Here is a 15,543-nt window from a genome sequence, read left to right on the forward strand (position 1 = left end):
TGCCCCATCATTGGTGTCAATGGGAGGATTAGTGCTCCATCATTGGTATCAATGGGAGGAATAGTGCCCCATCATTGGTGTCAATGGGAGGATTAGTGCTCCGCTCTATTCATTATTGGTGTCAATGTGAGGAATAGCACACCAACATTGGTGTTAGTGACAGAAACTACTTCAGCAACATTGGAGGGAATAATGCCCCAAGGGCCGGATAAAAGCAAGCATGGAGCTGCAGTTTGGAAACCACTGTTCTATAACATACACAGACATTTTAGACAATTGTGCTTTTTCACCCTTGTGGCAGCAGGAAGGCCTTTTTGTATTTCACCTTGAAGCCAGGTCCATAAGGATATGGTGTGACAATTTTTTTTTTTTTTTTTTTTGTGGAGGAACTGGAGTGGGCTGCAAAGAGTTCTAACCTTGCTGACCACTTCTTAAATGAATGGGAACACCAAATGCAAGCCGAGTCCTCTCTTCCAAAATCAGTACCGGACCTCATAAATGGTATATTGGATACATAGTCAGAAACTCCAACACACACACTCCAAAATCTTGTGGAAGGGTGTAGACTAGTGGAGGTGGTGGAGAGGGAACTTTATAATAAAGCAGAACTACACTGCATCTGATCCCTGCAAAGCAAAAATGCTATTTGAATTGATTTTTAACAATTCAAAGCAAATTCCCTCAAAAATCCATGTCTCCGTGCTCTATTTTGACAAGAAATCTCTTTGAAAAACATCCCCCTAGCATTTCTGGCCATGGCCATCTTGAGTAAGGGCAGATGATTTATATAGCATTGACTTTCTGGAATTCATCTACCCCAGGCATACACGCAGGAGGGCAAACTTAGCAGAGCCAACCCATCCTCCCCTCCAAAAGACTCCTGGGATGTATGACGACATTTGCCTAGGCAGGAAACCAGGAAGTAACTGAAGAAACTTAAAAAAAATTGTTTAAAACAAGTAAATATGATATACATTCCTATCTATTTACGAATTCTAGCAACTTAAGGGTTAAAAATTTGTCAATGTTAATTGAGAGAATGAAATTTCCCTTTAATGTCATGGTTTCAAAATAGAATGTCCAACAAGCTCATATAGATGTGATGATCAGGTCCCCACAAACTTTTGGCCATCGAGTGTAGCTGTGCTTTGCTTCTAACACGTTTGATGCTATCTGTTAAAACAGAGTTTATTTGTGACAAGTGGCTTCGATTTGACAACCCCTCTTTAATCAAACATGCCTACCATAAAAGAAGGTTGTGCTTGTAAACTGCCATAATTATTGAAGTACCTGCAGTAATACACATCTTTTAAAGCAAGACTTCAAACAAACAGAATTATTTTGGTGGGGGGGGGCAAAGAAGAGATGGGCAGTTTAGTTGGGCCCCATCCTGGTCCTTATGTACTGGAAGAGACCCTGCACTATATTGTTTGCTCCTCTACTTCTGTCAGCTGGCCCGTGCATCAAAAAAATCACATACAGATACATAGCAGGAAGAATGTTTAAAGCCCAACTTGAGAAACTTGCACCCGCGCTGCAAGGGGTAAATGCTTTTTTAGGTCTAGGGTTCATTGATAAGCTGATTTAATTACCCACTTCTCCTGATGTTAAGATGAATGCAGGGTTCATAGCACTGCACTGGATGTGATGACCCTGAGGGACAGTCAACAGCTGGAGCATGGGGAGCACCATGTGCCGGGAAGCGGAGGATAAACAAGCTGTAAAGCATTGCAGTACAGTTGAGCCCCACTGCAAAGGACAAATTTTCAGATTTCCTGGAGATAGGCTTGAAGGACAACTGAGCTGATAAGGCCTCATATGCACAATTATTTAAAGCCGAACATAACCAATAAAAACTTCTTAAAAATAATGTTCTTTAGCAAGGAACATACATTCCACATTAATAATTATACTATTTATAATTGTAATTTTCCACTTTCCTCAACTATCTAATTAGATGTAGACATGTGCGTTTTGTATCATAGATCGGACTAAATTTTCTTTATTCGGATGTATCTGAATTTAAGAATCAAATTAGTAAAGAATTTCAACAAATCCAAAATAAATTATAATGTAACTAATTATTCCAATTCAGAAATGAACTCGCATTCGTAAATAATTTTGCATTTGGAAATTAATTTGAATTTGGAATTCAATTTGAAATGGAAATATATTGCAATAAATACAGTAGGGTATAAAAGTGAAATAAGATGATGAATCTTACCTAGGATGCTTTATAGAATAGAATAAAACAGAATAAAATAGAAAATAAAAGGACAGAATAAAATAAAACAGAATAGAAAAGAATAGACGTTTAACTCTCAGGGCCAGTCCCCATTTTAGTGGGACTATGTCGCGGCCGACACAGCGCGGAGCTAAGGCCTGCGCGCGCGCACTGGCCGGCTGGGGTGACCACTGCATCTATACATCCAGCCTGTCCCCCAGATCCGGCATAGTTGCTTGTAGATCTCACAGGAAAAAAATCCGGAGTAAAGGCGAACTAAAAAAAAATTATCTAGAAAAAACTTTGTCTGGACCAGTAATCCCAGCAAGGAACTAGGTCCTTACTCTTAACTAGGCAGATTGAAACTGACATCCTATGCTGGAAGTGAGAGGGTTTACCCCCTGGGACTGCCCATAGGCGTAGCCAGAACTTTTTTTCTGCCTAGTGTCCTACTCCTTTAGGGGGCAGTATAACCACACTGATATGCATCAGAGACTTCGTCCGTCAATGAACGATTAAAATAACTTTACAGGTCCAGCGCTGTTTTTATAATTAACAATATCCCTTTAAAAGGCTTTTTTTTTTCTCTATGTGGATGACATATTTGATTAAAGAATGGTCTTTCAGCATTAGGCTATTGTTTGTGGTTTTAATTGGATTTTCTCACAACCTTTTGATATGGAGATATTTTTCATAATATTTGATCATTTGTGGTATTAAAATGTTCTTTAAATTTGATTGTGTTTGCCCAGTTAAAATTTTTTTGAATTGTGATGTGTGAACGGCAAACAGTTTTGTTTACATCCATTTTCCTGGTCAAAGATGAGGAAGCCATATTACTTTTCCTTTCTAAACCTCTGAATATTGTAAAGAGTACTCCTGTTTGTTCTGTATTCTGGTGAGGGGTTTACACTCAGGACATTACCTCTTTTTTTCTCAGTTTCTTGGACTTCTCATTTTTCAGCAACACGGGTGATAAATGTTTAGCTCATGAACTATTTTGTAGTCTGGCTTAAGGAAACTTTGAATTCCTTTGTTTCAGGGTGAAAATGAACGACTGCAGTCACAAGTCTCCCAGATGCGACAGCAGCAGACCCAAGAGTCTGAAAAACACCATGATCTCATATCCACCTTGAATGACCAACTTAAAGGGTATGTCCCTTCAAATGTTATTAGTTTGGGTAATAAATGTTGCGTCAATAGTATTTTTGCTTTTTGTCTTTTGAGCAACTATAAATGCCTAGCGTGTCTACTATTTAAGTTTATTTAAGTACTACCACAGCAGCTATACACTCTGTCACATTCCCATGTGTGTGCTATACCAAAATGAATCAATAAAAAAATACAGCGCTTAGTGTACAATCAATATCATAAATATAACATATGTCCAATACTTTTCAAATTGGAATCACAAATAAAGTCTCTTGCATTAATAATCTTCCAAATATGCTCCCAAATAGAATATGTGAAAAACCAGTATATTTGTGATCAATCAATATCTCATGTATTTCCACCACTGTGCTCTATTTATTCCCTGTTACCATCACCAGTTGCGCTCCTCCTCTGTGGACTATTTTATATCCTCATAAATCCATTAGTGTGTTTTATTATTATTATTCTTATTAATTATATTGAGAAATAGCCAGCTTCAATTATATAAGAACTCTGCCCGTTTAAAAGCACTCTCCAGTGTTCTCAACTTAGCGACGCATGGATTAGAAAGAGGAACTACATAGCACTTTATGCTTTAAAAACTTTTATTGCTTCACAAAGATAAAACCCAATATACTCACATTTATAAGGTGCTCAAACTTCACCAAGTATAAACCGCATGCAGCATTGTAATTAGTATAAGTACAGGAAGTAAACTCCAGCCACTACGATCTGTGTAGAAAGTTGTTACTGATTTTTCGATGTGCGTCATGACGTCATCCAGCCCCGTCTCTACGCACTTCATCACTCGATCACGTGACTTCCACAAGGGGAGCTCCTGAAGAAGTCGTGATCGAGTGTCGAAACGTGTAAGGATGGGGCTGAATGACATCATCTAGCTTGTAAACCAGTTTATATTTTTAAATTTGATTTATCTTTCCAGGGACGGTCCATCCGATAGTGAGGATGAGTCCTCCATGGTTGCAGCAGCAAATGAAAAAGCGCTGTTAGACGCACTTTTCACTGCAGTGCGTAAGACTTTAAAAATGGAGGATGCGGCTTATGTAGCCACGGACGTGGCTGTGTCGTTTGGTACGCACAAGTCGCATCGTACTCCAAAAGTGTTTCCTTATGTGCCTTATTTTGACAGGTTTTCCTGTAAGGAATGGGAACAACCAAAATTACCCTTTGTGGTCCCCAAACGTTATACTGTATGTTACCCCTTTGAGGAGTCACTTTTAAAAAAGTGGACTAGTCCACCAGTGGTGGACCCTTCTGTTTCCAGGTTGAATAAAGCAACCATGATCCTAGTAGGGGAATCCCCATCCTTTAAGGACCCGGCTGACAAGAAAGCAGAGGCTATGACATGCAGCATGTTTACTATGGCTGGTTCGGCATCATGGCCAGTGTTTGCCTCAGCCCTGGCGTCTTAGACCCTAACTGAATGGGGCAAGTTTTTGCACCAGGGCATTGGGGGAGGGGGGGGGGGCGGGGGGCTGGCTTTGAGCAAGTGCCCGCTGCTTATGTTGTTTTAGCGGACCAGCTGGTCCATGGGCTGCAGTTTATTTGTGATGCAGCTTTGGATACCGCTCCTGTGCTGTCCAAACTTTCTGTTTCAGTGGTGGTGATTAGACGCGTGCACTGTGGCTTAAGAATTGGTCCGCAGACCAAGCCTCTAAGAAAGCTTTCATTGATCTGCCCCATTATTTCTTGCTTCCCCGGGAGGTTCCTAGCAACCTTGGTCGGGTTGGTCGGTAAGCCTAGAGCTAGCTTCTCCGGATCGGCAGACAAGACTCCTTCAGCATGAAGGTCTGCCCTCACCCATTATTGGGGTAGGGGGACATCTTCACTGGTTTCCAGTCCTGGGGACTTCCTTGGTTAGCGTCAAGGAGATCCGCAAAATGTTTCTTTTGGGGGTACCCAGTAGGGGTGTTGAATTTAATCGTAGCATCGATGCATCGTGATTCAGCCACCCGCAAGTCTGTATCGATGATGCGACCAGCTTAATCGATGTGCTAATGATGTCATGTAGCGCCACCCCTCCCTCTCTGCACAGCGATAGCTCTTTGAAATCTGTCTGTTTTCCCGCCTCCCTCTGACGTCATCCCCAGCTGCCCGGCGTCGCTGCAGGAGGAGACACGAGGAGCGAGCGTCCCTGGCTCTTGGATAAAGATGAGCTCCGGTGTGTTCGAAGTTTCTACGAGCCTGATCCCGCCAGTAAGCCGACACTGCACTCCGCTAATCACAGGCAGTGAGACATTTCCCGATCAGCAGTTGCACAGATTGGGAAATGTCTCACTGCCTGTGATTACCGGCGTGCAGTGTCAGCTTCCTGGCGGGATCAGGCACTTGAGGACTGTCATCTCTACTCTTGGACAGTCTGCTGCGGGAGTGCACACTGTCCTCCGTCCTTCTCATACACGCCTCTGTGGGCAGAGGAAGACCCCCGAGTCAGCGTCCCGGACCCTATCTCCCAGTCCTCCTTGGCTCAGGCGTCTGCAATCTGTCATCACTGATCAGGTACTAGTCGAATTCTTCAAACACTATTACAAATGTTGTTGAACACATGACACTTCCAGAGGGAATAATGAAGATTTTTGAGAAGCAGACTCTTTTACTGCTCACTTTGTTTAATGCACAGTTGTCATAATTTCTGTAAACACAGACACACTGGCACACTGACAGTATCTTCTGCATCAGTTAATTTATGTGCAAATTAGAATCGACCTAAACAATAAAGTGACTGTGTGTGTGCAATGTGCATGTGTGAGTCAGTGATGAGCAAAACCATAAATCATGAAAAAAGGTAATGAAGTATTTGTGAATCGACGATCACTAAGACATAAACCAAACCATAATTAATGAAATGGCATACGTTTGGGGACATGTGTTTTAGCGGTTTGTGTCCTTTGTATCTATAATGTATTAGAATATATTTTATTATTATTTAATTAATTATGGTTTATGTCTTAGTGATGGATTCACAAATCCTTCATTGATACCTTTTTTGTATGATTTATGGTTTTGCTTATCACTGACACGCATGCGCAGTTGCGCACTAATTGTACGGTCATTTTATTGAGAGCCTCTGAAGTAAATTGCTCCATTAAATTAGTACAGACTGATGTTTGATGTTCAGACTTTGCAATATGCAGGGAAGTGTCCTTTTTTTAAGAGCATATGAAAATAAAAATCGTTTTTAAATTTCTGACTGCTTGAATTTTTTGATGAAAACCATGGGCACATTGTGGGCAACAATCGTGATGCATCGTGGAATTGAATCGTTGACCTGATAATCGTAATCGAATCATGAGACCAGTGAAGATGCGCACCCCTAGTACCTAGAAAGGGGGACAAAGCTTGTCCTTTTTCAGTTTTTTTTTTTTTTTTGGTCCCGAGTCTCCTTGTGCGGATTTAATTCCTGCAAAGGTTCAGGGGATGTCTGAACTACCTAGGGTCCCCCCTATCCCTGTCCAGGGAATTGATTTACCTAGGTCTAATTCTATTTCTGACCAGGGTGGTCCTTCCTCTGAACAAACTTCAGGGACCACAGGCTGTGATTCACCAGCTGCTGTCACACAGATAGTTCGCTCCAATTTTGCATACAGGTTCTGAGTCTGATGGTATCCACCTTCAAGACAGTTCTGTTTGCACAGTTTTACATGCAGCACCTTTAGCAGGTTCGGCTCCACAGAAGGATACCGAAGGTTGTGAGGAGGTCACGGGGTCCTCTGATAGACGGCGCAGGCGTCCAAGGACCACGGTATGGCCAGTGTCATCCTTGGCTAAGGCTTCTTCCGCAGTTCCTGCGAGGAATTAACAGGGAGGATCTTCCAATCATCCTGGTGGCTGTAAACATCCCTTGGGGGCTTCCTCTCAGAGAAGACCCAAAGGCTCATCTACCATCCTGCTTTACAGTTGCTGGTTTTAATAGCTTAGCTATTGAAAGCCAGATAGGTCTGTCTGGATCCAATGATTCCTACTATGGTGAAGGTGAGGAATTTGTCTTCCAGCAAGATACAACATCATACGTGGAAGCGTACATTTCTTGGTGTGAGTCGATTGGCGCTCATCCTCGTTCCTTTTCTGTGGCCCAGATCTTAACCTTTCTTCAACAGGGCGTTGATCAGAAGTTGGCCTTGAGTACCATCAAGGGCCAGGTGTCTGCCCTGGCATTCTTCTTTCAGCGATCCCTAGCCACGCACTCTTTAGTTCGTACCTTCATTCAGGGGGTTCAACATGTGGCTCCCCCTGTATGGTCTCTTTTGCTGCCATGGGATTTAAATTTAGTATTTTCAGTTCTTCAGGAACCTCCATTTTAGAATATTTGGGAGATTCCCTTGCCTATGTTATCCCAGAAGGTGACATTCTCAGTGGCTATTACCTCGGCCCACAGGGTATCGGAATTGACGGCATTATCCTGTCACAGTACCTATTTAGTGGTCCGTAGGGATAAAGTGGTTCTTCATCCCTGTCCATCATTCCTGCCCAAAGTTGTCTCTGACTTCCATTTGAATGAGGACATTGTGTTGCCTTCCTTGTGTCCCAAGCCGGTTCATACCAAAGATTTTGCTTTGCATACCTTGGATGTGGTTCTTGCGATTTGGGTGTATCTGGCAGCTAGTCTTTTTGTATGTCAGACTCGCTTTTTGTGGTTACAGACGGGCCAAAAAAGAGCTGGCTGCTTCTTCAGCTATTATCTCCAGATGGATTGGACAGACGGTGACTCAGGCCTATTCCATTAAAGGTCAGGTTCCACCTTTCCCTGTCACGGAGCATTCTACTCAGGCAGTGAGTGCTTCTTGGGGTTCGATATCACAAGTTTGCAAATTTGCAAGGCGGCCACTTGGTTGTCCGTGCATACCTTCACAAAATTCTAAAGGTAGATACTTTGGCATCTGTGGATGCTTCTTTTGGCCGCAAAAGATAGATTTGCAGACTGCTGTTTAAGAGGGGGTGTTTTTTCTTTAAACCTTTATTTTTCAGACTGGACTCCTGTGTCCTGGTTTAGAGTTCTTATGTTTAGCTTTGGATTATTTTCCCTGCCCCTCATTTTCCTTTTGGCACTGCTTTTGGACGTTCCACTAGTTATGATTTATGGAGCGCTGTGTCCGTCAATGAATGTATTTACCGTAAAATCCATTTCTCTGAGTTCATCGACGGACACAGCACCCACCCCTCTATGAAGTTCTGAAACTTCTAATACTGCTTGCTACTAAACTGATTACCTAGCGCAGAGGGGGTGTTATATACCAGCTGAGGATGGCCCATAGGCGTAGCCAGGTGTTTTTTGTTCTGCCTAGTCCTACTCCTGGAGGAGGCCATATAACCCACTAGTTATGATTTATGGAGCCCTGTGTCTGTCGATGAACTCAGAGAAATGGATTTTACGTTAACTACAAAAATCCCATTTTCTCGTCTATTGGGGGACAAAGAAGGACTTTAACACTATCTTTATACGGCCGCCTGCAGGATTGGATACTGGCAAGCAAAAAACCATAGGCCAGCTCAAGAGAACTTCTCAAACTACCAGCATGTCTCAGTTTTTTGCTTGTGTCCTAGACACCTTTTTTTTTTTTTTTCAGCTCTGCTGTGGTAAAGGCTAGCCTATTTTTACTGCCGCTTTTATTTTACTTTTTTATTTTTTTTTACAATCAACACTCTTCTCTACATCGTTGCTGGAGTTTTATCTCTGATAGCAGCTATTGAGCACTATCACCCTTAGCCTTTGGAGTACTACATCTGGACTTCACTAGAATGGACGTTTTGGATAGTCTGATGGTGACCTTCAATCATTGATTTCCACGTGGGTCACGTTCCAGACTCTGTTCTAGTAAAAATGGTTTCCAGGTCCTGAGGCGTTGGCATAAGCTTAGCGCTTGTCCTGGATCTGAACAAATCAGCATGTATGGCCGTTAGGCCAAGCAACAGGAGCTACCTCATTTGCATATGTCTCTGGGCTCCATTATTGCCTGTCTCCTGCTGGTTTTCCACAGAAGGGGGTTAACACTGTGAACTAAACACTTGTGTTATCCACTAAAGACTGAGGTGTTGTCTTTCCCTGCATCCACTGCCTGAGGTTTTTACCATGGTCATGCAAGACTTTGTGACCCAAATTACTCTGTTATATGCTGACTGTGATCACAGAGGTCATAATTGCAGTTCCGTGCCCTTCCCATGGCCTTAGTTGCTTCTAAGCTATCAGCGAAAGAGACTTTGTCTGATTCTAAATTGTTCAAGTCCTTGGCTGATGAGATTGCAGCTGCAGAGTTGCCCATTTACTACTATTAGTCCCATAATAAGAGACTGTTCAGGCTTTCTGATAAAGCACTCTAAAATTATAGGATCAATCTGTTGATTCTTCCAGTGCTTTTTTCAGTTGTAATTTAAAACTCCTAAGGCCTCAGACTTTACCTTTTCATCTGCTTTTCCTACTGTTTCTTTATGGAAACTGGAAAAATCCTGCTCCTTTTTGTTTGAGGATTTTGTACAAAAGTTGTCTACTCTTGACTGTGGATCATTCTCTGGCTTGCCATAACAAAGTGCCATTCTGGTAGCAGACCCATCTGTCTTTAATCCAACTGAAAAGTTTTCTTCTCTCTAGCGGGGTCTGCCCTTCACCCTATTATGACTGGCTTTACATTATCACACTGTGCCTGACTACCCAAAATTCCTTAAGAAATATCGAACTACTGCTGCATTTGATTCTTTCAATATTGAATGCACGAAGCAGATGTCTGTAGCATTATATTTTAGCTGTGGTGCTTTGCTGGAAGCCTCCCGTCCCATCTCTTGCATGTACCTCATGTTGGTACATATGAACAGAGCATTTGGGCTTAAAAGAGAAGTGTGGGTTTACAAAAAAAAAACAAACGATCATACTCACCTAGGGGGATGCAGCATCTGTCCCCTGCTGCCTTTATGAAAGAGTACTGAGCGGTAACGTGACCGCTGATTGCCTGGTTCTCAGTCTTAAGTGAGCAGAAAGTGGTCAGTCAGTCACCAGCTTTCTGCTCTGCTCCTCCAGTGCTCACTGGAGTGCCGTGCTGTTGAGGGGGCAGGAGCGGCTGGCTCAGGCTCTCAGTAGCAGGCTGAGGGGCTGAGCCTGCTGTCGGTCAAGCATCTAGGCGGATCCCCACATTATTTTGGGGATCCCTGCAGAGTCTGGACTGGCCCTGTGACATTCCCTGACAACAGACTTTAGCCCACTGTTGGCTGAATATTGTTTACAGGACTGCAGAGATAAGTGCACACCCCTGAGCCACCGGAGAAGTATGACCAAAAGCGCTTTGCCCATACTTCTTGGATTATGGAACCCTCGTGTAAGAAGTGTTTGTTCTGTATAGATTCGAGGGACCTCTCTTCGAATTGGCTCTTGATAATCTCATTAAGGATGCTACTGGTGGCAAAAAAAAAAATTTCCCCAGGGGAGAAAACAAAAATCCTTAGAATGTTCTAAGAAAGTTTTTATTTTTCAAATCATTGGTGAATCAAATCAATGTTCATTTTCAGCCACAGTGATGAGAAATATCAACAGAGCAGAATGGAAAACATGTATGTGGTTTTCATTCTGTAAAGTCCATTCATTCCAAATCAAATGTTACAAGTAAATTTTTAAATCTTTTGAATGATTTTAGAATGTTGTGAGATATCTGTTGAACTTCCTGGTGCTTGGAAAACTTTCATGTCAGACACATTTGGGTGCTGGACGTGTCATTGCCCCAGGGGTTTTACTTTAACCCGTTTAACTTTTCCCAAACCCAAAGAGAGCATTTGCTCCAACTTGGATCTCCAAATACTGAATGTCTTCATTCAGGTCCTAAAACTCCATAAGGAATCCCACCAGATATCTTTGCATTCCTGCGTTTGGGAGACTTTCTATCTTCTGGGGACATCAAAGATGTTTACTTATACCTTCAGAAATCGTCAATCATTGCTTGCAGTATCTGTGTCCTAGTGTTGGACACATCTAAGCCAGAGTGTTCCTTCCTTAGGTTCAGGTTCGAACTCTCTAGTCCACAAGTTGTCAGACTTCTTTTTGCATGCAGTTTTGGGCCTGATGGTGGCCTTTATTGATTCAGTCCCCTTTTGCCTAGTTGCACTCCCGATATCTGAAACTCAATATTCTGTTGTCGTTGGGACATGTCAGCCTGATCTCTGAACAGGCGGCCTCTGATGCTGAGATTTGGCTGCCTCTTCGGTCAGAAGAACAAAATCAGTCACTATACCAAGAGATTTAGGGCAGGTCCTGCCCTGGGAAGAACTTCACTGTCCAGCCTTATCCGCCGTGTGCAGCCCAGGCATAGACAATTGGCAGGCATACTACTTTTGGTACCCGAAAGGTTGCACTGGCTTCTCCTTCCATCACCTGTGGGAGACTCAGGCATACCATTATCCAAGCATACTGTATAGTCTCATAGATTGGGTTCCACCCTTTCCTGTCAAGATAATCTACCTATTCTGTGAGTTATTGAGCTTTTCTAGATTGGGCAACTGTTTCTCATATTTGCAAGTTTTCCACCGGGTCTTCTGTCTATGCATTCTACCAGGTTGATGTTTAATCTCATCTGATGCCAGCTGAGGTCATGGGGTCCTTCAGACCTTTATTCACGCTGCAGTCAGTTCCTAGTTTTGTTAATTGTTCTTGGGTCTGATAGCATTTTCTGTTTTGCCCACCCCTTCTTTTTTTTTTTTTGGACGTATTTTGGTTTAAACTTTCCTGTGCCTCTAAGTGGACACTCATTCAGGCTTATGGTTTCAAGGATCGGGGTCTGCTTTTTCCTGTTAGGTGCACTGTGCTAGATCCATGAGCCCTTTTGGGCTTTCTAGAATCACAAAACTTTTTTTGAGATTTGCAAGGCTACCACCTTGTCTGCTGTTCACACAAGTCTGTAAGTTCTACCAGGTGGTTCTTCCTGCCTCATCTGATACCAGCTTTGGGCGTAAGGTCCTTCAGGCAATTAATTGAGCTGCTGGCAGTTTGTATTTGGTCATGTTAGTGATTGTTTGCTGACTTACCCGCCACTCAGTTGGCCTGTTTTGGACATCCTGACAATTGGTCTTTCTATTCCCCTCAGTGGATGAGGAAGAAAATATAACTTTTTGTTGTCACTGTAACATCCCTTTTTGGAGTCTATTGAGGGACACAGGTTCCACCCTTCTAAGTTTATGATAAAACACTCATTACTGCTTTACTACAAAACTAAGGCATGCTGGCAGTTGGGAGTGTTCATTGTGGGCTAGCCTACCATTATGTTTTTTTTTTAAATCTGCCAGTGTCCAATCCTCTTGTAGGTGTCTAATCTAAAGGCTTTCTGTGTCCCTTAATGGGCTCCAAAAAAAAGATTTTATGGTGAGTACAAAAATTATTTTTCAGAAGGCAGTCAAAAATGTCAGCCTCACTTCCTCAGGGCAGGTTTCCTAAAAATAAATCTTAGGTGGAAAATAAATTGGCACATTATTTTTAATGTAGGGGAGAAGCCAACTGGGGAGCTCTGGGGCACGACAGCGCTGGAGAGAAGGTGAGTATAGTTCTGCGTTAAGAATCTTGTGAGAAACCTCTGTACCATTACACAAAAAAATGTAATGTTGAATATTTCTTAGTTTGACCAATAGGAATGCGTTTCTTGAAAATGTTGTTGTGGAAAAAGAGCAAGCTATCCTGGAAGCAACATCACGGCTGGATCAGCTGGGAGCAATGAGGAAAGCTTTGCAAGAGAAAGAGATCGTGAACAAGGAACTCCTAGAGAAGCTGGACCAGTCTGAGCATCAGGTCAGCCATATATCACATTTAGGGGATTCATTCCACTTCAATTGTCCCGCTGTATGCTGTGTCTGTCCTTGTCTTATCTTTGTCTTATCTTTATTTTGTTCTAATCCTGGGTAATTTTATTGGGCAGTGTTGTAGATACAGAGATCGTCAAAAAAATGTGGTCAATATATATATATATTAACTCATTATTAGTATTTAGAAAGCATAAGTGCAGTAAAAATATATATATATATTTTCTTCCAGTTTTGCTTAAACCTCCAAATGTGGGCCAGCCTGCAACATCCTTCAAAGAACTGTTGGTCCTGCATTGTATGTGATTGTTTTGGAAAGCAGTGCAGCACATAGAGTGAGCTGCAGGGAGCTAAACAGGGCCATGGTTTGTGGTAGGGCCCTGTCAGTTTGATATGCCCATTTAGGAGGGCTAAGCCAGGAAGGGGTATGTCCCTAACATCCTGGTCCTGGAAGATGATCTGCAGCGATATCAGCTAATGGCCCTTTCTTGGGCCCTGAATGTTGTTACCTTTCCACTGAGGTCTAATCAACAATTTAGACTATGTGTTCTGGCCAAAGGTAGGAATGCTAGCTCCCACCTAAGGCATCATTTTCACTGTGAATACTGCTTGCATTTCCCCCAGGCCCCACTAGGGGCTGCCCATAGTACTGTGCAGGTCTGTCTCCTATACCTGCTGCACAGGCATGCACCATCTTTAATCTTGGCACATGGAGGACTGGTATGGGGCTGCTCTGTTGATAGTATTTCACAGTTTCAAATTATATTGTTGCATATTGACCCTAATAACCTAGTCACTCACTGCCTTTGTCCCCGCTAATCTGCAGTGGGTTATGCGTATTCTTTATTAGTAGCACCTCACTGTATTCAGTTTTTCTCTTCAGTAGGCTTTGGTGACCATGGTCCCCTACTACTCTACGATGGTCTGTGAGTAATTCTCATTGTCAGTATCTCACTAGGTACGGTTTGTACAACAGCATTTGGCATCCTAGTCTTGCATGGCCATTATCCTTCCTGCTCTGAAGATGAGAGCTTCACTGCATACCGTTGATACTGTGGCCTGTAGTGACCTGATCTTGCACGACCTTTGACTGTTACTGCTCTGCAGTGTGTTCGTGTGTACCGTTTGTTGGTACTGTCTCGATGTGTACTACCTGTACAATATCCTGTGGTGACTTTTCCAGAAGGCCATCATTCCCTTAAGCTCTGCAGTCGGTCTTTGAGTGGGTTTTGCTGGGGGGGTGGTGGTTTTGCAGTCAGTCACCCTAGGCATGAACTGCCCTCCTTTGTTCTGCATTCAGTATTTAAATTTAGATGTTTACACAGCATTGCCTTGCGGCCTGTAGTAACCGTCACAAACATCTTCTCACCTCTTCCTGATATGCAAAAGGTCTGGGAGTATCCTTTGCATGGTTGCCCCACTTGCTTTCTATTGATTATGGCCCTGTGGTCCTGAACTGCAGATGGCCATTGGGCTCTTCTGTTCTGTGCTTAGTCAGTGGGAAACATTTGCTGGTGCAGTCTCTTACATTCTGTCTTACATTCTGGGGATATAACAATTCATGCTGGCCTAGGCATGCATTGCCATTGACTCCTACTGCTCTGCAGAGGGTTAAGTAGTATCCTTTTCTTGGTTCAACCCCTCTGGGTTCAGTTAGCACAGCAATATTTGGTGCCCTTGTCAGGCACGACTATACCCCCCCGCTCTGCAACTGGTCCGTGTGTACCCCGTGTTGGCAGTACTTCACTGTAGTTGGTACTTTTGGCCTGTGGTGGCTTCATCACAGCCATTCCAAAACCGCTAATGGTGCCTTGGCCATGGTTGACTTTGTCCCTCCCTTGTTGAGGGCCTCCAGTGTTTGTTTTATTCAGTCAATGTACCCCCTCTTTGCAGCTGGGTCACGAGCCTACTCTTTTGGTACAATCTTGCTTATGTGTGTGTATTTTCTGTTGACTATCCCCATGTTACCTAGTCTCAGACTGCGTGAGTCCCAGTCACTCTCTTTCGCGCCTCCGTTTCTTCCTACAGCCTCTGTTCGTCTGAGGCCTATGCATAAGTGTACCATGTCCCATCAGATGAGTTTGTATGAAGGAATGTTTGGTCTATGGACATATTCCATAGACCTGTAGGTCATTTATGTTAGCGACTCAGGGCCTTCTCAAGTCCTTTTGTAGTTTTTATCCCTCACTGATCCCCAGTCTCCAAACAGTAGTCTGGATCTAAGGTGGGTCTTGGAGCATTCTCAGGTCTAGTTTCAGCCTTTGTGATTCCTTTCCGGGTGCTGTTTGCCCTCTCCACTTGATGGGTGCTTTTGTATAGCATATTGCTCTTCCAGTCTGTTCTTTTTGGACCGCCCATTAACTTTTCTCAGAGACTTTTCCCAC

At 43.1% G+C, this 15,543-nt stretch overlaps 1 protein-coding gene across 4 annotated transcripts in view; it reads left to right on the plus strand.

The window, feature by feature from the left end:
- Positions 1-15,543, plus strand: part of LOC309564928 (uncharacterized protein) — a 171,996-nt gene that overhangs the window by 82,869 nt on the left and 73,584 nt on the right. For all 4 annotated transcript variants that reach the window (XM_082269629.1, XM_082269630.1, XM_082269631.1 and 1 more), the window contains exons 18-19: positions 3,267-3,376; positions 12,980-13,148. In XM_082269629.1, coding sequence (XP_082125755.1) covers positions 3,267-3,376; positions 12,980-13,148 — 279 coding nt within the window. The remainder of the gene's footprint in view (positions 1-3,266; positions 3,377-12,979; positions 13,149-15,543) is intronic.

This window comes from Pelophylax lessonae, assembly GCF_965119305.1.
Source record: "Pelophylax lessonae genome assembly, chromosome: 10".
Lineage (NCBI taxonomy): Eukaryota > Metazoa > Chordata > Amphibia > Anura > Ranidae > Pelophylax > Pelophylax lessonae.